Below are 27,982 nucleotides of genomic sequence, written 5' to 3' on the forward strand. Positions count from 1 at the left end.
TCTGCCACTTACTCGTTATTCACCAACCTCTCATCCTCGCAGACCCTCTGCTTCCTTCCTCCGTCTCCTTCCTCCCATTCAAAACTAGGAAGAGACAGCAGCATTCTAAAGTTTAACTTTATCTCTGCTTAAAAACAGTAGTTTCATACCTTCTCGAAGAATATTCTGGCTTCAGAGGCTTTCTCTCTTCTGCCTTCTCTTAGAAAACACTAAATGGAGAGCAGTTTGTGTCATTTAATTGAGTAGAGGACTATAACAGTTCCTGAATTTTCATACACATATCCAATAGTGTTGATGATCAACCCATGCATAATTGGGAGTTGTCGATAATGGAAAGCCCATAAATTCTAGAAAGGATTCTCAACATTTTTTATCCTGTTGATTGAGGAATTGTTTTATTTGAACTTTGGCTACTGAACAAACTAACTCAATAGTAAATGATGTTAGCATCTACCACCTCTTGAGTGCCTACAGGTTCCAGGCCTTGCCAGAATTCAATGATTTAATTCTCCCAACAGCTCTGAGGGTTTGGTATAGTGGTTCCTGTTTTACAGTTGAGAAAACTGCACAGAAAGGTCGAGTACCTTGCTGCAGCCAGTGAGGGGAGGGGGCCCAGGCCTGTCTGCCCAAGGCCTGTGTTCTTTACTGCCCAGAACGGCCTTCTTAGCCACTTACCTCAGTCTGCTTTGGTGACCTAAGTGACAAATGCAAATGAGGGGGATAGGAATGGTTTGATGCTTGACAGTAAGGGGACATCATGATTTTATAAAATGTTAGTTCCTGGAGATACCTTAGAGAGCACCTGTTTAACTGCCATATTTTAAAGAGCAGGAAAGGGATATCCTTTACACTTTGATGACTTTAGCAATCAGAACAATTAAAAATTTTAATGTTTCTTTATCCCCAAGTCTTGTAGGATTTGCCCCCAAATAATCTTTTATTAAATTTAAACGGTTTGTTCTTTAGAGCATGATAAATCATCTAATTGGTTTGTGCCTTTAAGGAAGGGTTTTCATCCTTTTCCCCTTTCGTTTAAAGTAATGTAGTCTCATTCCAAGTCTTTTCTCATCAGCTATTGTAATTAATTAGTGAAATGAAGGGTTTTTTGGTAAATAAACCCAATAAAGGGGAGGGAAATATTTCCTTCTTGTTTCTCCTAACTGTATGTTCCAAGAGGAAATAAGAAACTTAATGTTTAAATGAGTATATTTAAATTTGTAGTTTACCCAAGGCCAGCTCCCAGCCTTTCTGACTCTACACTCTGAGCACAGACGGGAAAGCTCATGTTCTGTCTCAGCTGTCTACATGGGATGGCACTTGTTATACTTAACCACAACTGCACATCTTCTGACTCTGTTTAATATTTTAAATAGTTATCAGAGTTTACTTAGACTGTTTTTCTAAATGGAAATAATGTAAAGACCTTAATTGCTGAGAAATACAAGATGGTTACAGCCATAGTTCAGCATCCAAATGTTAGGTTATTCTGTTGAGCTTTCATCAGTACTATTTGTGAGTTTTTTTCTAACATACCGGCATAGATGGGAATCTGAACTAGTGCTTGCTAAATTTGCTGCTACCCTAGCTAGTATACATATATGGTGGGTTTTTTTTTTTTGAATGAAAGGAGTTTAACATTAAAAAAATAAAAAAATAAAAAACCTTGGACAGATTATATTGACAAAGCTGCCCATTACCTTTGCAGAAAGTCCCTGTCAAAAGATAAACTTTAAAGCTGGAATGCATGAAAGAGTTCCAAGATAGAATTTAAATTTGAACTGATTCTTCATAGATAAGCTTTTTAAAAATCCACCTCTTTGCTTCAAGTCAGGATTTTAAAAATAAATTTCCCCTTTAAATCTCTTGAGCGATTTTCATTTTTTGCAAGGCCGCACTGCTGGTGTCCTGGAAAAATGGAGAGTTAGAGCTTTATCAGTTGGTGCCCTGAGGTATGTGGCAAAGAAGCTAAATCCTTGAAGATTAACAAAAAAAATGCAGCACATGGCAATAAGGGGCTTATATGACTACTAGTATTAGTTCAGGTGAAAGAAGTATTGCTTCTACATAAAACTGGACAAATCCACTGACAATGTATTTTTAGTTAGCTACAAAGGAGTCTTATATTGCTGGACTTTACCTCTTTGGTGAATTGGGAAGCTTAGTAATCCACTGTAAATGCTCTTCTGCGTGCCCCAATTCTCAGCATTACTCCAAAGTGCTGTTCTTTTATTTTAACCCTTAAAAGCTCATCGTGGCCCCAGATTTTGGCTTGATGCCATTAAAAGATGGCATTAGTCATGTCGTCTAAGTGATTGAAGTCATCCTTTTGTTTGTTGTTTTTGGGAAGTGCATGTGAGAAATTATTTTATGATTGTAGGAAATGCCTCTGTTTTTATTTTGGTGAGCACACAAGATAAAGTTAATGGAAACAAAAATCCGGGAAGAAATTTTAATTTAGAAATTGTACTTTCTATATGTGTATTATTAGCATCCTCATTAATCTTTTTCTACAATCCCTTGAATTTTCTCAAGTTAAATCTACTTTAACTTGTTTTTAGGAATGAAATAAAAGTATTTAAGTAGTTTTTAGGTATATCCTGGTTTGCCTGGGACAATCCCAGTTATGTGGTATAATTAATAGCTCCCTCTTTTCCTGTCAGAGGCATCTGTGTTTAGATGATACAACCACTGTAATTACAGATGAAACTTTGAGCCGAGATAGCAGGTTGTGAATCATTCATTAATTCAACCAGTTGACTGAATACCTGTTGCCTTCAGGGCACATTTATACCACTTTAAATCTAACTTATGTGTTTCCACTTTTGTTTACTTAATTTTTACATATTGTATTATTTAGGGTTTTTTTAATAGTAGATAATAAACAGACCATGTCTTGATTCCTTTGTCCTGCCAAGCCATTTAAGACAGTGTTGAAAACCCAGCTAGTTTAGTTGAGTGAAGGTAGGGCCAAGGTTAATGTCAGTTTCCATATAAACTAGTTAGTCTCCCATGGAGAACAAAATTTACAACTAACCCCAGCCATCTCACAAATATGTGTCATTTATCATAAGAGATATTTACAAATAAAGTGAATAGCTCCATGTAAGCCATCAACATTACCAGAAAAAGGACTCACAGTGTGCGTCAGAGAGTTAAGGAGCAGTAGGGTGAACAGGGGATGAATTTGGTGTCAGGAGACCTGGATTTAGGCCATTTACTTACTAACTTTGTAACTCTAGGCGAAGCACTTACTCTTTCTGAGCTCTTACATGGGAATAATAACACCATCCACACCTACCCTATAGAGCTGTGAAGATAGAGTTGAATAATGTAAATAGGACACAGTTCACCAAGTGCTATACAAGTGTAAGTTATCATTATTGGGTGTTATGGTAATAAAAATGGGCCAAACACACAACTCAGTAATAGTAGAGCAGAATTTTTTTAAAGGTACGTCAAACAGCTTTATTTTAAAATCAAGCTTAAGAAAAGGTTATTGGAATGCGTACATGCTAGTGTTGTCAGTTGAAGAAATAAGAAATATCACTTCTAATACCTCATCACTGATGACTGTGTAACCCTAAAATTGTTAGAGTGGAAGAATATAAGAGCTTCATATAATTTTTCATTTTCTGAATCAAAAAGACTGCATTCCGTCTCAGTTTTGCTATTTGTGTGACCTCAGAACAGAAAAGGAAAACAAAATGGAAAAGAAAGGAAAAATGGTTTTTCCATATATGATCAGTTTACGTGTAAAATGAAACCCACACTATCTACCCTACATGTTTGTTTTTTAAAAACCTTAATGAGCACATCGGGAATATAACCAAGCACAATGCCTGGCAAATTATAGGTAGCTTGCAAATGTTTGTTTATTTTTGTTATATTTGTTTATTCTTCCACAGATAACACAGAAAGATGAGGAAGTCTTAAATAGTTCATAAGACTGGACTATTTGTTTTCAGATTTGTTTAGATATAAAACTCTTCATTTAAAAAATGTTGGAGACAGCCAGGCACGGTGGCTCACGCCTGTTATCCCAGCACTTTGGGAGGCTGAGGCGGGCAGATCATGAGATCAGGAGTTTGAGACCACCCTAGCCAGCATGGTGAAACCCTGTCTCTAATACAAATACAAAAAGTAGCCGGGCATGGTGGCATGCACCTGTAATCCCAGCTACTCGGGAGGCTGAGGCAGGAGAATCACTTAAACCCAGGAGGTGGAGGTTGTGGTGAGCCGAGATTGTGCCACTGATCTCCAGCCTGGGCGACAGGGCGAGATTCCTTCTCAAACACACACACACACACACACGAGAGACTTGAACACTAACTAGTTATGCATGGGTCTTGCTCCACCCGCCACCCATCCCCCTCATGACCCTTGACCCTGGACCATACTGTCTGCAGGACCAGGTAAATGAAGGAGACATCAGCCAAGAGTGAGGTTGGCTAGGGGGAAGGGGCGATTTGTGGGCAAGTTGATAAGTTAAGATTTCAGTGTGATGAGATGAAATACTTATAGGATATTTAGTTGAAAATGTTTAATAGGCAACTTCATATTTTGGCCTTAGTGTCAATCAGTGCTAATCCAGACAGAAATTTTGAAGACATATTTTAAACTTAATGTTGAAACTGTGGGCAGGGATGAGATCACTAAAGAAACTGTAGCATGACAAGAGGAGAGGACCAAGTAAGGTTGGGTGAAAGAAGAGCAGTTTGTAAAGAAGGAAGGAGCATGAGAAGACCTATAATGGGAAAACATGCTGGGACATGAGGACGTTGGCAAGGGTTGAGGAATGAAGAAGAAGTGAGAAAACAGACAATGAAGTGAAGATAGAAATGTGTGAGAAATTGTTAGCTAGAGGTTGAAGAGAAGTTAAGAAAATGTTTAAGATGGAGTGGAGCACATTTAAAAGTGAGATGAAGGCCGGGCACGGTGGCTCACGCCTGTAATCCCAGCACTTTGGGAGGCCGAGGCGGGTGGATCACGAGGTCAGGAGATCGAGACCATCCTGGCCAACACGGTGAAACCCCGTCTCTACTAAAAATACAAAAATTAGCCAGGCGTGGTGGCGGGCGCCTGTAATCCCAGCTACTTGGGAGGCTGAGGCAGGAGAATCGCTTGAACCCGAGAGTCGGAGGTTGCAGTGAGCCAAGATTGCCATTGCACTCCAGCCTGGCGACAGAACAAGACTCTGTCTCAAAAAAAAAGAGTGAGATGAAAATAATTCGTGGAACAGAGAGACTGAAGATACTGTAAATAAGCAGATGGTAGAGAAAGCTTCTTTAGAAGACAGCAGAAGACAGATGCTAGTGTAATAGTGGGCACAGGGAAGTTTGTAGGGAATTGAAGGAGCTCTCTTCAATACTGGTGGCCTCACCGGTATTTCCTGTGGAGTTGCATGTGTAGAAGGGAAGGAAGGTCATGGGAAGAGTCTTGAAAGTGCTGAAGATTGAAATCATTGCTTCATATTCATGCTTTACACTTATCTTAAGACTTACTAGTGTCGTATCCTGAGACAGGCACTAGAAAATAGCAGTAAGCAAAACGCACATGGTCTCTGCCCTTAGCTGGGTTAGCTGGTAAACAGCTAGTATTGGAGGCATACATGAAGCTGGAATTAAAAATGTTCTTTGGTATCGCGCGGTGCTCTGGGGAATGGTTTTAGGTTGGTCCTGGATGTATGGTGGAATAACTAAGAGGTAAAAGGGTTGGGGCAAGATAAGTTGATAATTTGACAAATGTCTGCCAAGCATCTCCTGCATGCCGGCACCATGCAAGGGAGCTGTCGAAGCAGTAGATCTTGATGGGCTGAGGGATTTGAAAAACAACTCTAGAAAGAGACAGGTAAATACATATGAGAAAATAATAGATTTGATCTACATGTACTATATTAACTTCATATGTTGATCATTATTTTCTGTGTTCCCCTTTAGAACCACTATACTGTTCTATTATGATGTAATTCTTGAGCTTGAAATACATAAATTAATGTTGCAACTAGTCAGTGACTAACAGTGAACCAGTGACATTAAACATCTGGCAGTGCTTGGGACAGTTCCTTACAACAAAGAACCATCCCACCAAAAATACCAATCCTACCGCCCCACCAAAAGACTCAGAGATAGACAATAATTTGGAAATGCAGAGCTTTTGTTTAGCTTGTTAATTCAAAATGTTGATTATATGATCTGCAAACCAACAATTGTGAAGAGACCCTTTAACATCAGACTTAGTTTCTGTGTTCTCTTCTGACGAACAGGTCAGATCTTTCTGAGGTTTTTATCTTATTTGGCAGCCATTGCCTTAACCACAAATCCATTCCAAAAGAGAATATCTGTTTTCGTTTTCTTTCTTTCTTTTTTTTTTTTTTTTTTTTTTTTAAGATGGAGTCTTGCTGTGTCACCCAGGAGGGAGTGCAGTGGCACAATCTCGGCTCACTGCAACCTCCGCCTCCTGAGTTCAAGTGATTCTCCTGCCTCAGCCTCTTGAGTAGATGGGTCTACAGGCGCCCGCCACCATGCCTGGCTATTTTTTTTTTTTTTTTTTTTGAGACGGAGTCTTGCTCTGTTGCCCAGGCTGGAGTGCAGTGGCATGATCTCGGCTGACTGTAAGCTCCACCTCCCGGGTTTACGCCATTCTCCTGCCTCAGCCTCCTGAGTAGCTGGGACTACAGGCGCCCACCACCACGCCCAACTAATTTTTTGTATTTTTAGTTTCACCATGTTGGCCAAACTGATCTCGAACTCCTGACCTCGTGACGCCTGCCTCAGGCCTCCCAAAGTGCTGAGATTACAGACGTGAGCCACCACGCCCTGCCTGTTTTTGTTTTCTTTTACAGCATTTCAGATTGTTTTACCCCAGCCAATAATTGAACAGTTGAATGGTACAATTACACTTAGTATTTCAACTTTCTCATTTGATAACGCAAACTTAAGATGAGTTTAATGTTTGTCAAGTTCCATAAACAGATGCTTTTATCTTATAGGGAAGACATCATTGCAGTTTTTTCTATTTATGTTAAGTCTGGTAATTATTTAAATGCTCCACCAGAAATGATCTAGGTAACAATTTTTGTTTAAAAATTTTAACAATATAATTAAGTCCAAAAGTTAACCCAAACAAATAGAAATAACTACCATATTTATATAACATGATTAAAGTTTGCAGAATTTCTCATGATGCCAGGTAGCCTTCAGTTGTACAGAATGGCCCAGATTGTCTTTCTGTCTAAATTTTAGCCATATTTAAGGCTTCAACTTTTTAACTCAGTTTGTGGGAGTGGGAGAGTAGGAGAAATGGTAGGAGGTACTTTTGTTGAAAAACCATATTGAACTTCAATGTGCTAACTTCCACAGATAAAAGTGGAACCAGTCGCTCTGGCCCCGAGTCCAGTTATCCCCAGATTAACTCTCCGAGTCGGTGCTGGCCAAGACAAGATGTAAGTATAAACGTTTTGAATCAGAGTGAAACAAATGAAAGTTAACCTTCTCTACTCTTTCCTAAGGGACTTAGAACTCCACAAGCTTCTCCCAGGTATGAAGCTGTAGGGTCAAGCTTTATTTTTAGAACTCTTCATTTTCAAGTTTTCATTGGTTTCTTTCACAGAGTAAATGCTTTCTGCTTTATTTGACTTAAAAGGATTTTTTTTTTCTTGTTCTTTTTCTCTTTTTTAAAGACTAGCACCTGACATTATTTCTGCATATTCTTTAAGGTCCCAGTTATCTGAAAAATAAGAAACTCTGTACTGAATGGACTTACTGCCACATTACACACAGGTGGATGCAATGTTACACTTTCTCAAGTACATAGTATCTGTCACCATGACAAAGAACAAAGATGCTCTTTTTGCTCAGATGGCACGTGGTTTTATTCTGTACCTTAAAACAAACGCCACAGGCTTGGAGAGACAGTATGTAATAGTCACAACTGATGACTTAGTCCCCTCTTTTTTTTTTTAAGAAAGCCCTAGAAATGTAAACCCCACGTTTGCTGTTTGTCTTAATTTTCATGGAATCATCATATCAACCCACTTGTCTTTACAGTTAATCTGTTGGATATTTTTCTTTTATTCATTTTTTGGGGAAGCAGTGCTCTTACCTGATCCTAATAAGATAATGAAACATTGATTTTTGTTTTTGTAACTCATGTTGAAAATCATTCTCCTTGTTCTAAAAGCATATTATGCATCATTTAAATAAAATACACAAGATAAAAATTCTACAACCTTATTTTTCCCATTAAGCCTGAAAATGCAGTTTACATTGCAATCAAATATTGTGTTGAAAATAGGCTTACAAGGCATTCCATTTACATTCAATTTTTAGCCATAAAAGTGAGAGTAGGAGCCATGAATTTATTTAGTGGAGAGGACAGAAAATTTGCTTTGTATTCTCAGTGGTTCATTTCATCTTAAAAGTTACATGTATTGATACTGTTGCTTCTATCAATTCCACGTGTAGTGCAAAGAAAAAGTCCAGCATGATTCTGATGAATGTGAGCAGAGAGGCAACTTGGGTTTCCAGGGGAGTGTATACCCCTCTGAAGATTTAAAGGAGAAAATCAGATGGCTTCTGTTTTTCTCACCTAAATTCTCTGGATAATTTCCACATTACTCTTTTTGGTTGTGCCAGTAGAGACCTAGGAAATGCAGCAAAAATCCTGTGGATTCAGTGCTTTTGAAACCAGCTATCTGGTATACCTAGTGCCCCTATCTTACCTACAGAAGCATGAAGAATGTCCTCATCCCTTAACCAGTAGAGCTCAGAGAAGACCCAACCAAAGTAAATCTTCCATCTCCATGCAAATTCTGCATATGGGCTCATTTCTCTAAGAGGAAGATGTTGTTATCCATCATTCAACAAGTACTTTTCTCTTGCAGTTTATATTTATTCCCATTTCTCAGTAACTCACCATTACTTAGTCTTGACTCCCACACGGAAGTTTGGCTTGCTCATACCCTTTGGAGGAATAAGATTTGTTAAAAGGCATTGAAAAGCCAGGTGTGGTAGGCCGTGCCTGTAGTCCCAGTTACTTGGGAGGCTGAGGCCAGGAGTTCACTTGAGGCCAGGAGTTCAAGGCTGCAGTGAGCTATGATTGTGCCCACTGCACTCCAGCCTGGGCAACAGAGCCAGACCCTGTCTCTAAAAATAAAAAATAAAAGGCAGCCAGGTGCGGTGGCTCACGCCTGTAATCCCAGCACTTTGGGAGGCCGAGGCAGGTGGATCACAAGGTCAGGAGATCGAGACCATCCTGGCTAACACGGTGAAACCCCTTCTCTACTAAAAATACAAAAAATTAGCCAGGTGTGGTGGCAGGCGCCTGTAGTCCCAGCTACTTGGGAGGCTGAGAGGCAGGAGAATGGTGTGAACCTGGGAGGCAGAGCTTGCAGTGAGCCGAGATCGCGCCACTGAACTCCAGCCTGGGCAACAGAATGAGTCTCCGTCTCAAAAAATGAAAAAAAAAAAAGGCATTGATAGTTATATTCAACTCACCTGCCTTTAAGTGTCTTTCAGTCATTCTGTTGATTATTTATTCTGTTTTCCCCCTCAATAAATCACTCATACACCTGAGATATTGAAAAATGTGAGAAATCCTATTTAGAACAAAATGTCTAGTATCAGGGAAATTATAATACCCAGGTATTCTAGACAAATTGCCCTTGAAAGCATATTATATATCATGTAAACTTTCAGATATGTAAGTAATGACCCCCATGTTATATGAAGGATTAATCATTTGACCAAAGGCAGATGCAAGAAAATGCTTATAATGAACAAAGAGATAAATGAAGTGAAATAGATTACATTTTAAATTAAAATAGAGCGAGAAAGAAAGAGGACTAAATCTCACAGTAATAGAATTTTATGTAAAATAAATAAAACTTATTCAGTAAAGTGCTTTTTGTGGGGTGGGTGGTGGGGGGAGCTCGTGGTTCTAAATCAGGGGTCAGCAAATGATGGGCCAAATCCAGGCCACTGCCTGTTTTCTGTGACCTGCAAGTTAAGATTGTGTTTTATATTTCTTAGTGGCTGAAAAAAATTAAAAGAAGAATGTATTATGACACATGGAAATATGTAACATTCAAATTTCAGTGATCCTCCGTGGTTGTAGCGTGATACATGGCTTAGTCCATGGTGATAATGGGGAGGGAGGTGACAGATTCCTGTCACTGTGCCTGTGGTTACCCAGTTTGCACACACCTTGGGGGAGAATAATACTCTTTTGAAGTGAAATTAATGAGTAGACTGGGATTCAAAAGGGGGAGTTTGGATAGTCCAGGGGGGTATTTATTGCTGAAGAACAGGCAGAATCATCTTTTGAAATTAGGAAAAATGAAAAAGCTTTACAGGGTTCAAATTATACCTTCTCGTTGGAAGATCTTTAAGACAATATTTAGTTTCTGAGTCTTAAATAAAGCAGTTATGTCTTCTGCCCTTGATCCAGAAAAGTACTTTGAGCTTGGATTGTTTCCTCTGTTCCCTATTATCGTTCCTTGAAGCAAGACAGGAATAACTTGTTTTTCCCTTGATTTAACATTCCTGGAAACTGTATTTTAAAGGAGTCTGTGGTGAGTCCAGGACCTCCTCCTGATAGTGTTAAAATTCAAGATGACTTTCCAAGGAGCTCAGATTCCTTTAACAGGCCTTCCAGTAATGGGTATCCAGAGTTCCCTGTAGTCTATATTGAAGATAAAACCAAAACCTAACCCTGAAATTATAGTCACAACACCTAGAGACAACATATTCAAGTGAATTGCTGAAATATCTGGTCCAGCCTAGCAGAAGCCTTGCCTTGATGCTGGGATAGCAAGTAAGTTTCAGCTTGCCTCAGAGCCGCCGCCTGGAACTCTGTTGATGGGATCCTGAGGTCCCACTTGGACTTGGGGCTGGGAGCAGGGTGAGTGTGACAGCCACCATGGAGGGCAGGGCAGGTAGCAAAGCAGGCACCAGGTTATTTGTCCTCCCCATCTTACTATGTATTGAGTTTGGTCGTTTTGAGCAAGTGTAGGTAGAATTGGCTAACTTACAGTGTTCGTCCTTTTCCTCATTTCTGTCAAGAAAATAGGAGCAAGGTAATGTGATGGATTTTAGGGACAGGGGCTGTTTGGCTGGAACTGTCAAGAAAGACTTGGCAGAATAGGGCCTGCAACTCTTCTATAAAGCTCAAATTCAGGTAAAGGAGCTTTGTGAAAAAAGGTGAAACATTGGTAAAGTATTAACAGAAAATACAAATTTGCATAAAGATTTTGGGGTGAATATAGGGTAGAGGAATAAGCATTCTTCCCCTCAAATTTCTCAGATGTCTCTTTTGCTGCTGTCTTCTCCCAAGGACTGAAGAGGAAGCCTCCGCCCTCTTCCATCTATTCACCCGCCCTTGCCCTCGGGCAGCGGGTCTCCCATGCCCAGGTCCATGGTGAGCAGCTCCTCCTCCTCCTGCTTTCAGAGCACTCCTGCCTTTATCAGCAAGTGCCAGAGAAGGGGTGACTGGTTGGGCCCCTCTAGATATCCCATCATGCATGGTCATGTTTTCTCTAATTAATATCTCATAATATAATGGATCAGGTGATACAGGAACCTTTTGAGATGCCTTTCAGAAAACAATATTACTATCAATGATAATTCTAAATTCCCTTTGAGAATTCACAGTAGGTATTCTGTTTAACAAATATAACTCCTTTTTCAAAATATACAAATTATGTCAAGATATTTTTCAGGAACCACTTTACCTCTGGCATTAGTTTTCTTTCTGCTGACATTTTGATTTCTGGCGGCAAGTGGATTGATTTCTTACAATTCAGTAACTTCATCATCAGTCCTCGTCCTAACAAAAGTGCTGAGAATGTGATGCTTTCCTTTACATGTCATTTAGTTTTTTTTGTTGCATTTCACAGAGTTTAGCTTACGCCTTGTGGGGGCTTTTTAATCCTTGTAATGTCTAAATTTTTTCTATATACAATGAAAATGAGAGCTAAAGCTTCGCTTGTTAATCTTTAAAATCAATATGTGTCTTTGAGTGATCTAAACTTTTCCAATTAATGCTTTTTGACAATAGTAGTAGAGAATAATCATGGGCAGTTACAAAAATAATCATTTAAAATATTTTTAAGGAAAATAAGCCTTTTATATTTTAAAATATAGCCAGATTTAGCCAAATGACATTCAACAGAGTGAAACTTGCAGTGGTATTTTAGTGAAACATTCTTTAGAGAAATAATAGTAAATGGTTTTTATCCCACTTTTTGCATTTTCTTTTCTATACTTGAAGTGCTTTTTATTCATATATAACTTTTTTCCTAGTCTAAACAAATTTAGGGGAAAGGAAAGAGAGTATATATAGTACAGTCGGAAATAGAGATAGATCTTCTTCCCTAAGATCAAGGGAAGAAAAAAGAAGCAAATGATTGTAGGTCAAATATGATCATACCTTCCTAGCAGTAAGGGCAAAAAAATACATTTTTAAAATTAATTTGTTTTTATTTATTTATCTTTTTTTTTGAGACAGAGCCTCCCTCACTCTGTTGCCCAGGCCGGAGTGCAGTGGTGTGATCTCAGCTCGCTGCAACCTCTACCTCCTGGGTTCAAGTGATTCTCCTGCCTCAGCCTCCCAAGTAGCTAGGATTTCAGGCATGCGCCACCATGCCCGGCTAATTTTTTGTAGTTTTAGTAGAGATGGGGTTTCACCATGTTGCCCAGACTGGTCTCAAACTCCTAACCTCTGGTGATCCACCTGCCTTGGCCTCCCAAATTGCTGGGATTACAGGTGTGAGCAATCTTGCTTGACTGAAATACATTTTTTTTTTTTAAAGGAAGGTGTCTCACTTTCTCAGGAGAGAGTTTTTCAAGGCAGTAAATTTAAAAATTAACTTCTATGTGGGAGCGGATGACAAGGACGATGTCCTCCACAGCAGTTTTTATAGGTGACCCAAAGGCATTTTTTGTTGACTTTCGCACACTTTCCAAGAGGAAAGCATGAAAGAACAGCTCAGTGCTGACAGCTCTTAAGCATCTCTTCATCTCTAGTGGAAACACTCCTGTTTCCTTTTCTGAACTGTGTTAATCAAGACTCTTGGTGGCAAGTAACAGAAATCCAAATCAAATCGGCTTAGAGGGAAAAACAGCAGAGGTGGATGTGACTTCAGCGGGGCCACCTGCAGGCTTGCCGAGTATCCTAGGGCTCTGCCCACCCTCCTCTTCTCATCTGGCGTCTGCGGTGGCAGAGGTGGTCCTGGCCACTCAGGCTGATGTGATTCTTGGTGCTCACAGTCCCTGGTGAAGCCCTGCTTCCTGGGCCTCCGTTATCAGCCCCCATGAAGGACTTCGCTTCAACAGCCCCCGTGGTAGGGAGGCTGCCCTGTCAGAAGGGGAAGTGGTAGGTTCCAGAAGGAAAGGAGGGCTCACACCAGAATAAGGGGCAAGAGGCAGGCAAAGGCGATTTATATGTTTTATTGTAGTTAGGAAAAGGCTGTCAGTTTTGCATTTTTATAGAAGTGTCCTGGGGAGGCAGGGCAAAAAACCTAGTTGGTGTACAAAAGGATACTTTAGATGTAACGTTTGGGAACATTTCAGAATGTCATCCTGTCAGACTTGGAAGGCCTTTTGCTTTTCTGTTTTTAATGTTTTCCTCCTAATAAAACTGTCTGCTTTTGATTTAAAAACAACAACAATAACACAAAAAAAAGATTAAAGAATGTTGGAGTTTTATTTTTCCCTGATTAACCTGCTACTGAAACTGAAACATTTCATAGGTATTTTGCCTACGTTAAAAGCTAAACATCATAAGCTGGAAGTAGTGGCGTGCACCTGTACTCCCAGCTACTTGGGAGGCTGAGGCAGAAGGATTGCTTGAGCCTGGGAACTCAAGGCTACAGTGAGCTGTCATTGCACTGCTGCACTCCAGCCTGGGGGACAGAGTGAGACCGTGTCTCTAAAACAATAAATAAATTAATAAATTAATAAATTAATTAATTTTTAAAAAGCAAAATAACAACAATGACAAAAAAAATTTTAAGAATGACTGTGGTAAAGTTCACAAGTGACATTTAACATTTTTAAATGACTGTATTTAAAATTTTCAAATGACCTATTTTTAATGCTAGGGAAAGATGCTAACATTACCAGTGAAATTTCCTAGGCGCTGAACAACTGCAACATAGGTTGTGAGTTTGATACGTCATTGTTGCTACCTTCCTGCACTTACAGATTCAGCAGTCCCAAACCCATAGATCTTCATCCCTTTTCTGATTTTTCCAGAAAAGGAGTTTTTGACTTCCTTATATTATTCTCTTATTTTTACCACCTAGAATAATGACATAGTCTCTAAATTTAGTTTTTACCCCGGCACAATACTGTTTATTCATTAACACCAAAGATGCAATATGTTTACTAGAAAAAATAGTAAACTGTCAGAAAAACTGGCTTTAGGTTTTCAGAAATACTTTTACTACACAGTAAAACAAGTAGAGAGATTATAATCAAAGCATTTCCATCTTACTTGTAAACAATTACAGCAGTTCTTACATAGATGCCGCATTAGAAGACTCAGGAAAATTTACTGGATTCCATTCTAATGCAATTAGAGCTAATTTTGCTCTTTAAATGAATAAAAGGTCAGCTAGTAAATCTAGCTTATCTTGAGTCCAGACTTCAATAAATTGTTTTATTTAATTTGTTGTTAAAGATCTTATCCTTAATGGGTCCAGGTCTTATTAGTTCACTTAGGTTTTAAAATATTTATGACCACCTTTTTAGATATGATTTGAATGATAGTTGGAAACTTTCTCTCCGCAGTGTTATCAAGGTCCACGATCACTAATTGAGTGAATATAGGAAAGTACTTAAGATTCATTATCTAGGAAAAGCTGATGTGGACTTCCAGAATTTAAATGTTCCTTAACCTGTGACAGGCAGAGATAATTTAGCTGTATCATGGAAACCTTTTGGATGCTATGTGATTATAATTTCTCCTAAAGATCAAACTACTCACACTTCTGGCATTTAAAAAAAGAATGTGTTTCCTACAGACGGAAACACTTAGGCACTCTTTATTACCAAGAACATGGAACATTTCAATCCTTTGCATTCTGTTATTTCCTGTTATGTTATGGGCCTATACTGTGTTCATATACTTACATAAAGATTGCAGCTGCATGGCGCAACATCTCTTCGCTTTTCCCACGCCTGCCTGCATAGCTTCTAGAGTGGATATCCACGTCACTGCAGGACTGCTGTCATTTAGAATATGCACAGTCTTTTTTAATGTGGTAGCCACAAGTCTTAGCACATGGAACTGCCTCGCCACGTTACCCCGGCTGATTAGACTTGCCTTTTGGGTTCCAAACCTACTTGCATCCCCCACGGCTTGTCATCCAGGCTCTAGGAAAGAGTATGTGTCTATGGTCAGCCCTCCTCAGCTGCTGCCTCCATTCCCACCTTTCCTGCCCCGGCTGGAACTTTGTTCCCTCTCTTAGCTCCTCTCCTCTGTGTCTTCCTCTTGTTTTGTCTCATTTTTGTCCAGCATTTCATTCTCCCATGCTAACCCTCCTCACCTTCATCAAGCCTTCCCTCTGTATGAGAAAAAGGCTATGTAACATCTGCTTTTCATGCTGCTTCTCAAAACTTATTCTTTAGTTTTACTTTCTTCCAATCTTTCACTCCTAAACCTTCTGTATTCTGGTTTCTGCCCTAGAAACTTTTCTACAGCTTCTTGTTAAGACCATTAGATGCTTCCCAATTCCCAGTTCCAGAGAACATGCAGCAGCTCTTATTGTACAAACCCCCTCTGCCATTTGGACACTGTCCCCTAAGCCCTTTCAGAAACTTCCTGTTCCTTTGATTTTTGTGATACTACGCTAGACTCAGTCTCTCATTCTCTCTCTCTCTCTCTTTTTTTTTTTTTTTTTTTTTGAGACGGAGTCTCACTCTGTGGCCCCGGCTGGAGTGCAGTGGTGTGATCTCGGCTCACTGCAGCCTCCACCTCCTGGGTTCAAGCAATTCTCCTGCCTTGGCCTCCCGAGTAGCTGGGACTATGGGCACCCGCCTCCACACCCAGCTAATTTTTGTATTTTTAGTAGAGACAGGGTTTCGCCTTGTTGGTCAGGCTGGTCTCAAACTCCTGACCTCAGGTGATCCACCCACCTCGGCCTCCCGGAGTGCTGGGATTACAGGCGTGAGCCCCCATGCCCGGCATTTCATTCTCTCTTACCATGGATTCCTTTTGTTTTTCTTTTATGGACTTATTTTTTTTTCCCCCTTCTTTTCTTCTTGCCCTTGGTACATTAACTCTGTTTCTCCTTCGTAAATGTTCTCATTTCCTCTTTAGGTTTGTTATGCAATGATGATTCCCATATCTTTATTACCAGCTCATATTTCTCCCCCAAGAGTCAGACTAATCTGCCCAGTTACTGGAAAGTTCTGCCTGGGTGAACCAGCAGCACCTCAAATATAGCATTTCCAAAATTGAACCCAGCATTATTTCCCCCAGCGTGGTTCTTCTCCTTCTTTTTCATATATGTTGATGATGAGACCAGTGCCTCCATTTTCAAGCCATTTTAGGCATTAGGGTAACTTGAATGGAGGCAAAAACTATCTAATAGAACTGGGAGATTTTCTTTATGTCATAATGTCAGACTGGATGTCCTGAAAACAAAGATAAATGTCTTCTTAGCTCCAAAAGTTTCCCAAACTGAACAAAACCAAGGAAAGAGAAGGCCTTGTCCTAGAAGTCTCCTTTGATATTCACTTGAACTCTCAGCATCTTGTAACTTCTGCTCAACATCTTCAAGCTTGGCTGTCTCCTCCTTGTCTAGACACAAATGGTCAGGTCAGTAGCAGCCAATGAGAGAAAGAAGTCCATATCCTTATTCATAGGGATCCATAACTCACCCCAAGCAAAGATACCTTCAGCTAAGAAACAGGGGAAAAAAGGATATGTAGCTAGGATTTTAATAAATGAAGATTACATAAGAAGATCTGAGAAGCAAAACACTTAACAGTCTGATCAGAACATAATAGGCTTTCAAAGAACAGATTAACTGCTTCAAAATATGTAACCTAGAAAGCAGAAGTTTCCCCCCATCTCACCCTTCCCCCGAGTTAATCACTGCTGACTGTCCCGTGTGTATTTCAGCAATTTTTATAAAAACAAATTAGGGGCTGGACATGATGACTCACACCTATAATCCTAGCACTTTGGGAGGCCAAGGCGGGCAGATCGCTTGAGCCCAGGAGTTCAAGACCAGCCTGGGCAACATGACAAGATCCTGTCTCTACAAAAAATAGAAAAATTAGCCAGGTATGATGGCATGCGCCTTTAGTCCCAAGTACTCAGGAGGCTGAGGCTTCACTTGAGCCTGGGAAATCGAGGCTACAGTGAGTCGTGATCATGCCACTGCACACCAGCTTGGGCAATAGGAGTGAGAACCTGTCTCAAAAAAAAAAAAAAAAGAACTTAGAATTATCTTACACATACTGTTCAGCAGCTTATCCCCTCCCCTCTAATAGATCATGAACATTTTCCCATGTCTGTATGACATGGTATTTCATTTTACTGTTGTATCATAATTTATCTTTCCAGTCCCCAATTTTTGGACATTTCAGTTGTTAAAGGTTTTGCTATAACAAATAAAGAAACAGCATCCTCATATATAGATTTTTGTTTATTCAGTGTTACTAGGTCAAAGAATGTAAACGTTTAAAATGTTTGAGAGATTATTATGCCAAATTATCTTCTAAAAGGCTATACCAATTAAAATTCTCACCAGCAATACATGAGAATGAAATGACCCTATATTTAAGAAGAATTAGTGAAATCCTATTGTTCTAAAATTGAACAAGACTCTGGGCAACTAGTAGTGAATTTATATGAAAAGCTAGATCCATTCTTCTGCCTCATGGGCCTGTGAGTTCATTTTATAGAAATCCTTTCTTCTTTGGGGGAAGCTATTGGTTGAAGAATAGTTAACATCTTTATTCAGGCTATTCCCAGATCTCTTCTGAAATCTGTAGGTCCTTGGTGCTGGCTCCATCTCAAGTGAGTTTTTCTTCATTAAGTGCACGACTCATGTAAACATAATACTACAGAGAATTGCCTTCTCTGTGATAGTGTTTGTGCTTTGGAGTACATGTATGAAATTCATCTCTGAAGGAAACTGGGAAATATTATGAATTTACTCATAATATTTATAAGTAACTTATGTTTGTAAGTAATGTTTATAAGTAACCAATTTTTAAAAACAATTTTTTAAGGCCAATATATTTGATGTTGTTACTGCTATTAAATCAAGGTTATCAGGGCTGGATAGGGTAGCTCATGCCTATAATCCCAGCACTGTGGGAGGATCGCTTGAGGCCAGGAGTTTGAGACTAGTCTGCACAACATAGCGAGATCGTGTCTCTACAAAATATTAAAAAGATATCCGGGGCTGGGCGCGGTGGCTCACACTTATAATCCCAGCACTTTGGGAGGCCAAGGCAAACAGATGAGTTGAGGTCAGGAGTTCGAGACTAGCCTGGCCAACATGGTGAAACCTTGTCTCTACTAAAAATACAAAAATTACACCTGTAATCCCAGCTATTCAGGAGGCTGAGGCAGGAGAATCACTTGAACCCAGGAGGTAGAGGTTGCAGTCAGCCAAGATCGTGCCACTACATTTCAGACCTGGGCAACAGAGTGAGACCCTGTCTCAAAAAAAAAAAAAAAAAAAAAAAAAGGAGCCAGATATAATGGTGTGCATCTGTAGTCCCAGCCATTTGGAAAGCTAAGGCAGGAGGACCACTTGAGCCCAGGAGTTCGAGGCTACAGTGAGCTGTGATCACCACTGCACTCCAGCCTGGACAATAGAGTGAGACACTATCTCTCAGAAAAAAAAAAAAAAAAAAAATGAAGATTATCAAGTAGGCATTTTCTTTGTTTTTTATTTTATTTATTTATTTTTTTATAGTATCCCTCTGTTTTGGAAATAAGTATCTATTATAAATCCCTGTGTAAAATGGTACATTGTTTGTACTTTGCACTTAAAAGTTTATTTTTGTATAAATATCACAGTAAAAATTTTTTGTGTAAAAAAAATGTGTGTCCTATATGTTGCCTGTTTTTTAGTCATTGTATAGATTCTTTCCTGGTGTTTTATAAAATATGTTTTATCAGACTCAGCTTTGCCCCAAGTGGTGGCAGGACTGGTCTATTGTGAATTCAAGCATGTGATCTACCAAGATTTCAACCCAGAGGAAGTGGGCCTGAAGTCCCAGAGCAAGCTCTCAGTGGGCCAGCTGAGATCACGTGACCAGCCTCAAACAATCACTGTACCCGTGGAGACATGGTGGCTCTGATTGGCCTGGCTCATATGTGTTGCTTGGAACTAGAGGTAGGATAAAGCCCACTCAGACCACGTGGACAGAAAGAAGGAAGAGAGAGGGGGCTGAAGGCAGGGGCAGGGCAAATGGGTGCTGTGTAGAGACGGGCAAACCCAGCAGATGCCCTGAGCCTAGACCTCTGGTATGCTGAATGCTAGAAGCCATTGGGTTTATTTACATATATTTCATGGTGCTGAGAAACATCTATTTGCATTATTTATTTGTGAATCATTCCTTCTATAAATTGTGTTGCTGTTTTAAGTTTCCTATGAAATACGTTTTTAAGTATCATGATATTGCATAGTCAAATGTAATATTGTTTTCCCACATGGTGCTGTATACATCATAGATTCTAAATTAAAACTTTTGATAGAAATTACAAAATTTATGTTACCTTACTGTATGGACATATTTAAAAGCTAACATCCTAGTTTCTGGAGATTCTGATCTACCAATATTTCCCATGCTGAATCATAAGCTTCAGCATTTCTTTAACAATATCTCAGCGTTTGGTATAAAACCCTTTGACTCCAGATGCAGAGAATGATTGTTAGTTAGGTAAAAATGAGATGGTGACTGGTACTGGTCCATTGTCCAAAGTTTGGAGCATAATGTTCCTGGTATATGTATGTCACCTCTGTCTGTGATATCATATACTTACCTGGTTTTATTTTTATAACTGTGTACATCCATCTTGAGTATAATATTTTTCTAAAGTTTATTATAATTAGAAGATCTTTAAAATTCCCTTTAAAATTATATTTTTTCTAAGAGACCCAGTTAAAATTAACTGTATATATTTTTAAGGGATTGTTTTAGTTTCTAGTTTAGATTAACTAGTAGAGCACTTCTGGCTAATGTTCGATATTAGCCTGGTTTTGAGTATATCTCTAATGTGTGTTATAACCCAACTGAGAAATGCTGCTTGATCTGTATATGAATATGTGAGTTCTGCTGAAACACTGAGGAACCTTGAGAGTGGCTAATGCCGTTAGGGTTATTTGTTCTGAACGGAATGAGCAGAGTGAGTGAATCACAGTTGTGGTGGTAGATGGCCGTGTTCTAGTTTTTTCTCATCAAACCATTCACAGCCAAGTGAGCAAGGCACAATGGCTGGCTACCTTTTTATTGTTTTTGTCATTTTGTTTATTTGGCTTATAATTTAATACAGGGAAATTTGTATCTGCTTTATATGGAGGCTGCCTTCAAAGTACATGGTCAGGGTAAATTTTGAATGACCACTGCATCTTTTTTCTCACCTTGCTAGCATGAACTGTTTTTCTGTATGCATGCATACATCTGTAAATCAGTACATGTGCTCTACTGTTACTATATAGTTTTAAAGAAAATACATTAAAAGAAGAAAAGTGGCTCTTAAATAAGAAATGCATTTTAGATTGTCTGGCATTTGGCTCTTCTGCTTATTTGTGCTCCCTTTACATCTAAATTAAAACAATTCAGAGATTCCCCATCAGTTCAAAGGTCTCTGCAGGGCCTGTATTGTTGACATGGGTGGGAGTGGAGTGAAGAGGAAGAGGAGCACAGGAGGTGCGTTAGAGAGTCCTGCTCTGAGCCCTTATCCCACAGACCTCCTCACAGAAGACACCAGGCTGACTCACTGTGCTGCCTGCTTGTCATGTCCCTGCAGCTGAGGCTGGAAACTTCTCTAGCCCTTCTCCATGGTCCTAGATGTTAGAGGCAGAACCTGGAGGAGACAGAGGGCTAGGACCTAAAGCAGCTCTCAGATGCCTTCAACCCTTTTAAGACCTTCAAGGTTAGGAGCTGCAGTGACCTTTTCTTTTCTTTTTTTTCTCTTTTATAATGATCTTTAATGTGAATCCAAAGTCAGTGTAATAATTTCAGTCGTCTCTTCTTGCCTCAGAGAAAATTTTGGAAACTTTCTTATGTACATACATACATACATATATATGTATAAATACACACACATATATACATACATACACACCTGTATGCATGTATATATAATAAGTGTGTGTGTGTGTATGTGTGTGTGTATGTGTGTGTGTATGTGTGTGTGTGTGGTTTTGCTTCAAACTCCCTTGGATACCTTTTTTTAAAATTAATCTTCATAAAAATTATTTAAATTCTAAAGCAACTCAAATGATTATTCATTAAATAATTTATTAATGTTTTTGTAACTAATTTATTTCTTTGCAGAATGGAAAAACATTATTTTATTTCATCTTATATTTTACAGTTACTATTACACCATTGTTTTTTTTTCCCAAACAAATTGTTAAAATCCTCTTCATTCTCATTTTGGACGATCATTTGTTTATTAACAGAGATATAATATTAAACAGGCAATCTCAGAGGAGAGTGACAGCACAAAGGTCAGGAGTGTGATACAGATTTATACACATACACACATGCATACATAAACATATATAGTCACTTCTTAGCCCACACAGATGAATATATGTATATGTATGTGTGTGTCTATATCACATGCTCTAAATAAACATATATACACTATATTTTTTCCATCCTATTTACAAAGTACAATAAGAATTCATATAAAGCATGGTGATTTTGGTGAAGACCTAGCAGCTTTTTTGGATTTTAATATATTTTGAAGCGGTAATGTTGGATTTTCCAAGCATGACTTCAGTAATAACTGAATTTTATAACTCTCCAGTGAGATACAAATCTTAATCACAATCTTGTTCATTTTTCAAGTTCACTGCATATCATCTTATTACCTTTAATGTTTTCAAATAACTTGGGATGTCATTTGATCCTAAAAATAAAAAGTAAAGGTGTATCTTTTATGTCTAACTTACAAATTCATTTTCATGTGAAAGCATCTTTTACTAAATAATTACCCATCCTCCTCTATAGACTGTAGGCTCAGGGACTACAGAAAGTAAAGTTTCATCCATGTTGAATGTTCAATTTCATTTGGCTTTGCTTTTTCTTAGTAAAAGCACCCTCTTGTTTGCTGCAGAGCAGCAAAACCTTTCTGAAATCACAAAATCTTTTAGAAGTTCTGACTCCAGAGAATTTGGTTTTGAAAAGAACCCTCGAAGTACCCCAGACAACACTCTCCGGGTTTACATTTTTGCAAAGTTGATCTGCATTTAACACATACTGATTTTGATTATATACATAATGTAACCATGTCAAAGGCAGTAGACTTGAAAATAGTGAATTTGGATCAGATGTTAATTCTCTCAGGAGCATAAGTAAATATCACAGTAGATGGTAGGAAGTGTTAAAGGCTGGAAGAGATACATCTAAAATTATAAAGAAGTTCAAGGTGATTACTCCCAACTAGGAAGGGCTAAAGAGGTTTGAGGAAAGTAGAATTTGAGTAGAGCCCTTTAGGGTGAGTAAAATTTAGAAATGGAGAAATGTGAAGAAAAAAATAAAAGCAAAGATGTATGGAGTGAAATAATGAATGCACATTTTCCCCTAAGAAATTTCCATAGTATTCTATGGACCTAGTAGTTCATATGTGCCCTAGTTTTATGATTAATGATCTGAAATCATTCTGGATTGAATGCATATTACCAACTTTTAAAAATGTTTTTATTAATATTTTCAAACAGGAAAGAGTAAAATGATACACTTTCATCTGCTGGCAACTTGGATAGATTTAACAGTTATCAAAATGTTGCCATACTTGATTCTTTTTGTCTTTTTATTCCTAACGCATTTCCAAACAAATTCAAAATTTAATATCATTTCACCTCTATATTCTTAAGTATGCAACTCTAAAAATGTGGTTATTTTCTCGTATAATCACAATGCTATTATCATACATAAAATATACAGACATTTTCCTTGTTACCGTCTAATACCTGGCCCATATTCAGATATCTTTATTTGTCTCAAAAATATCTTCAACAGTTTAACCAGGATTCAAACCAGACTTATATCTCATAAGGACTTGTAATCTAGACCTGTTATTTCTAATCCACACTCCTACGCCCCTCCTCCTTGTTTGCAGGGGAAGGGGATGAGTTCTTACTCTGTCGCCCAGGCTGGAATGCAGTGGTATGATCATAATCACTGCAGCCTCGAACTTCTGAGCTCAAGCCATCCTCCCACCTCAGCCTCCCAAGTAGCTGCAACTATAGGCACATGCCACCACACCCAGCTACTGTTTTTATTTTTTGTAGAGATGGGGTCTTGCTGTGTTGCCCAGGATGGTCTCAAACTCCTGGGCTCAAGCAATCTTTCTGCCTCAGCCTCCCGAAGTGCTGAGATTATAGGCTTGAGCCACCATGCCCAGCCCCCTCCTTTTTGCCATGCAATTGATTTGTTGAAGAAACCAGATCTTTTGTTCAGCAGAATATCTCACTTTCTGGATTTGTCTGTTTACTTCTTTGTAGTGTCATTTAAATTATTGTTCTATCCCTGTAATTGGCATTTAGTCCTAAGTACTTGATTAGATTTAAGTTCAATCTTTTTTTCTTAAAGGGTATTTTGCTGCTATATACTTCTTATTACTTCAGATCAGTAGGCATGGAATGTCTGATTGTCACATTCTTAGTGATATTGAATGATTTCATTGGGAAATTATTTTTTAATCTAGTCATTCCTTTCACATGTATTAGCTGAAATTCATCCCTAAAGGTGAACTTCAGCGACCCTGAAATATACTTCATACAGGAGAGGCAGCATAAATATACAATCTTTTTTTTTTTTTTTACTTGCCAGTCTTCAGTGAAAACAGTTGATGGAGTTGATATAGTTATCTCCAATGATGAGCATAGGGTTTTGGAAAGGGGAAAGGGTTCTCTCTCTCTCTCTTTGTCTCTTTTTCTCTCCCATCCCTCCCCCTCTCTCTTTTTCTGTCTCCCCCCACCCCTTCTTCTCTCTCCCACTTCCCCTCTTCCTTTGTCCCCCTTCTTCTTTGTCTTTCTCTTTTGTTTTCATGTTCATGTTGTACGGTCTTGACCAACGTGAATTCCTTCATGTTGCCTACTGGATTTCGACACAACCCCATTTGTGTTGGATAGCTTTCTTACTTTCTGGTAAAAAAAGTTCCAGGTTTATCTTGCATATTTCCTGTATATTCTTGTATATTTCCACAGATCTGAGATTAGCAATTTCTCCAAGGAACATTGGTTCCTTCTGATGATGAATGGTGTTTAGGAATCATAATCTGTCACTAGAGATGCCCATTGCTACTGGGATGTCATTATTCTAGGCCTTTACAAGGGACAGAAATAGGAAATAGATGGGTTTGAAAAGAAAAGAAAAAAAACTATGAGTTTATACTGTTTCCAGTTCAGATTTAATATTACTGTTACGTGTTTATTGTTATTTAAAAAATGGAGATGAGGTCTCGCTGTGTTGCCCAGGCTGGTCTCAAACTCCTGGGCTCAAGCGATTCTCCCACCTCAGCCTCCCAAAGTGCTGGATTACAGATGTGAGCCACCGCGCCCAGCCACATTTTTTCTTTCACATTAGAAATCCTGAGTCTTGGCCAGGCGCAGTGGCTCATGCCTGTAATCCCAGCACTTTGGGAGGCTGAGGCAGGCAGATCACGAGGTCAGGAGATCGAGACCATCCTGGCCAACATGGTGAAACCCTGTCTCTACTAAAAATACAAAAAAAAATAGCTGGGTGTGGTGGCGCGTGCCTGTAATCCCAGCTACTCGGGAGGCTGAGGCATGAGAATCACTTGAACCCAGGAGGTGGAGGTTGCAGTGAGCCAAGATTGCACCACTGCACTCCAGGCGACAGAGCAAGACTCCGTCTCAAAAAAAAAGAAAAGAAAAAGGAAATCCTGAGTCTTAAGAGCATTATTATAATTATTTGAGTTATTCAACAAGAATTATATAAAATAGCCTAAAAGTAATAGTACCACTATCACTACTACTACCAAGATTATTAAATAAAGTTAAAGACTAAGGTTTTTTTTCAGCATTTACTCTTAAAATACATTTCACTATGGATATGCTTACAAAATGCTGTCCTAGAGTCACTTGTAACTATTTTTGTTTCTGCATGGTTATGTCATCAGCTTGATATAGATTGAGGTTCATTCATTTCATCTAGTTTTGATTCATAAGGAATTTTTCTAAAACTTAGCTTTCTGAATATGTGGACCATTTACCTAACTCCAAAGTGGAAGCTGTATAACAAAATACATTCAGAGAAGTCTTGCTTTCATGCCTTTTCCCTATGCCTTTTACACTCATTCTATAGGTTGCCGCTTTGGTTTCTTTTTTATTATATCTTTCTAGTATATCTCATTGCAAATATGAGGAAATGTGGATTATATATTGCTTACCTGAATATTAATGCCCTTTTAGAGATTTTACGATTGGGAACATTTGACAATAGAAGTGTAATCATTTAAGCATCTCCCTTGGAAATGGAGATTCTGTGATGGCTATATTTTCCTCTAATTACTTCATGCAATTTGTTTCATTTTTCAAACAGGTCATGCCTGAATTAAAAGATCAGATGTTTGCTATTTGATATGTACTTGGGTTGTGACAAGATAAAATAACCATTTTATAAGATGATGTAAATATTCAAGAGGCAGGCCACAAGCTTCAGGAATTAAATCCATTTATAGTTGTGTTATAATTAGATGAATGCTAAAATTTGAGCTGTGAGGATCAAGAAGAATAAGGAATAACTATTGACTTGAAGAATCAACATAAAACTGATTCTCATAATTGTCTTTGGGTATTTGGTGTTTTTTGATCCAATCTGAAATATGGAAATGACTGTGTTACAGTTTGGCGTCTTAAGGACTGGTACTCTTACCATAATTTCTTCCAATTTCTGAGTATTTATTTACATACCTAAGTTAGAAAAATCGAACACCTGGTGTGTTAGTTTTCTATTTCCACATAATAACTGACCCTGAAAGTTAGTGATTTGAAGCAGTAAACATCAATTGCTTCCTAATTTCTTGTGGTTAGGGATTTGGGTGGTTCTGGCTCAGGTCTGTCTTTAAGCTGGTGACTGGGACCACAGGCGTCCAGAGGCTTCTGTGAGGGTAGAGAAGCCCCTTCAAGCTCACGCACAGCTGTTGGCAGGAGGCCCCAGGGACCTCTTCATAAGGCAGCTTCAGCATCCTCCCCACAGAGTAGCTGGCTGTCTGCATAGAAGCCACAGCCTGTTTTATGACCTAGCCTTGGAGGTGACATGTAGTTATTTTCACCATGTGCTGCCAGCCATCCTGCTCAGCCTGTCCAGTCTGTGAGGGAACTGTGCCAGTGGGTGAATACCAGGAGGCCAACCACCACACTTGGGCTTAGTATTTCTGGGGCTTTTCATAAAAATCAGAAAGCAAAAATATGAAGATTATGTGTATGTGTGTATCACTGATCTAGATATGAGGTTTTATAGTAATATGATTGTGAAATTTCAATGGTCTTTTTTTTTGTATTTGTTGTGAGGAGGGTTTTTTTTGTGTATCTGTATTCTTTTTTTGAGACAGGGTCTCACTCTGGGATTTTTTTGAGACAGGGTCTCAGCCAGACTGGAGTACAATAGTGCAATCTCAGCTCACTGCAACCTCCACCTCCTGGGCTCAAGCGATCCTCCCTTCTCAGTCTCCTAAGTAGCTGGGACTATAGGCACGCACCACCACACTCTGCTAATTTTTTTTTTTTTTTTTTTTTTGTATTTTTGTAGAGACGAGGTTTCCCTATGTTGCCCAGGCTGATGTCAAACTGCTGAGTTCACACAGTCTGCCTGCCTCAGCCTCCCAAAGTGCTGAGATTATAAGTGTGAGCCACTGGGCCCAGCCGAGGAGGGGGTTAGTTTAAAATACAACGTGGGAATCTGTTTCTCAAGGTGGTTGGTATTTCTGAGATTGATCAAAAACTGAAATCTGAAGAAGAAAAGTAAGTTTTGGTGTAAACAATATGTTTTTTCATCGACATGATTTTCCTCCCAAATGTTGAACTTCCTGTTAGAAAGTTTCTGTAAAATTCATGGAAGTGGTTGCAATAGTTTTTACCTGTGGCATCATTTTGTTACCATTTAATAATGGCCGTTCACTTTTAGAAGTAAATAAGTAAGCCATTGTAAGGGAACTTAGGAACTTTGTGTGCAGTTTAGTAGCCAGCTATTCAGACTTTGATAATTTGGATTACTGGTTTCATCGTGTTTGCACACAATAGCTGAATAATGAGGATCATTAAACTTCTTGTGCAGACATATCCAACTTGTGTTTGCTGCTAACCCTGGAGGCTGTGCAGCTGGGGAGGTGAGGACGGGCTCTTTATTGACTTAACAAGCTGTGAGTTTGCATTACAGGCCAAGCAGCTCATGACCCATTCTATTTATGTCACTGGTTTGTGGTGGGGAAACAGGTAAAGAAATCCTGCTGAAAATCCCTCCTTCTGCACGTTTTTATGAATAACGCCAGTGTTTATAGCAGTGAGGGCACTGTGATCAAATCCTCCAAAAGCTGTAATGCTAGCAGCATGGAGCCATTGTGGGACCAGCTGTGGGCGGTATTGGTTTCTCTGTGAGACACTGCTTATTCAACAGAAAGCTCTGGACGAGAACTTACTATGCAGTTAAACAGCAGAGAAAAAGTGATACTTCAGGGAGAAAAATATAGAGAAGCAAAGCACCGTCTACAAGTATGAAACAAATAATGGTTGGCAATATAAGGCCAGTAGGAA

General features: G+C 39.0%; 1 protein-coding gene across 3 annotated transcripts in view; it reads left to right on the top strand.

Moving 5' to 3' along the window:
- The window catches only part of TAF3 (TATA-box binding protein associated factor 3), a 200,590-nt gene that overhangs the window by 153,881 nt on the left and 18,727 nt on the right, over window positions 1-27,982 (top strand). For all 3 annotated transcript variants that reach the window (XM_054503453.2, XM_054503454.2, XM_063669535.1), the window contains exon 4: window positions 7,359-7,441. In XM_054503453.2, coding sequence (XP_054359428.1) covers window positions 7,359-7,441 — 83 coding nt within the window. The remainder of the gene's footprint in view (window positions 1-7,358; window positions 7,442-27,982) is intronic.

Source organism: Pongo pygmaeus, chromosome 8 (genome assembly GCF_028885625.2).
Source record: "Pongo pygmaeus isolate AG05252 chromosome 8, NHGRI_mPonPyg2-v2.0_pri, whole genome shotgun sequence".
NCBI classification, from domain to species: Eukaryota; Metazoa; Chordata; class Mammalia; order Primates; family Hominidae; genus Pongo; species Pongo pygmaeus.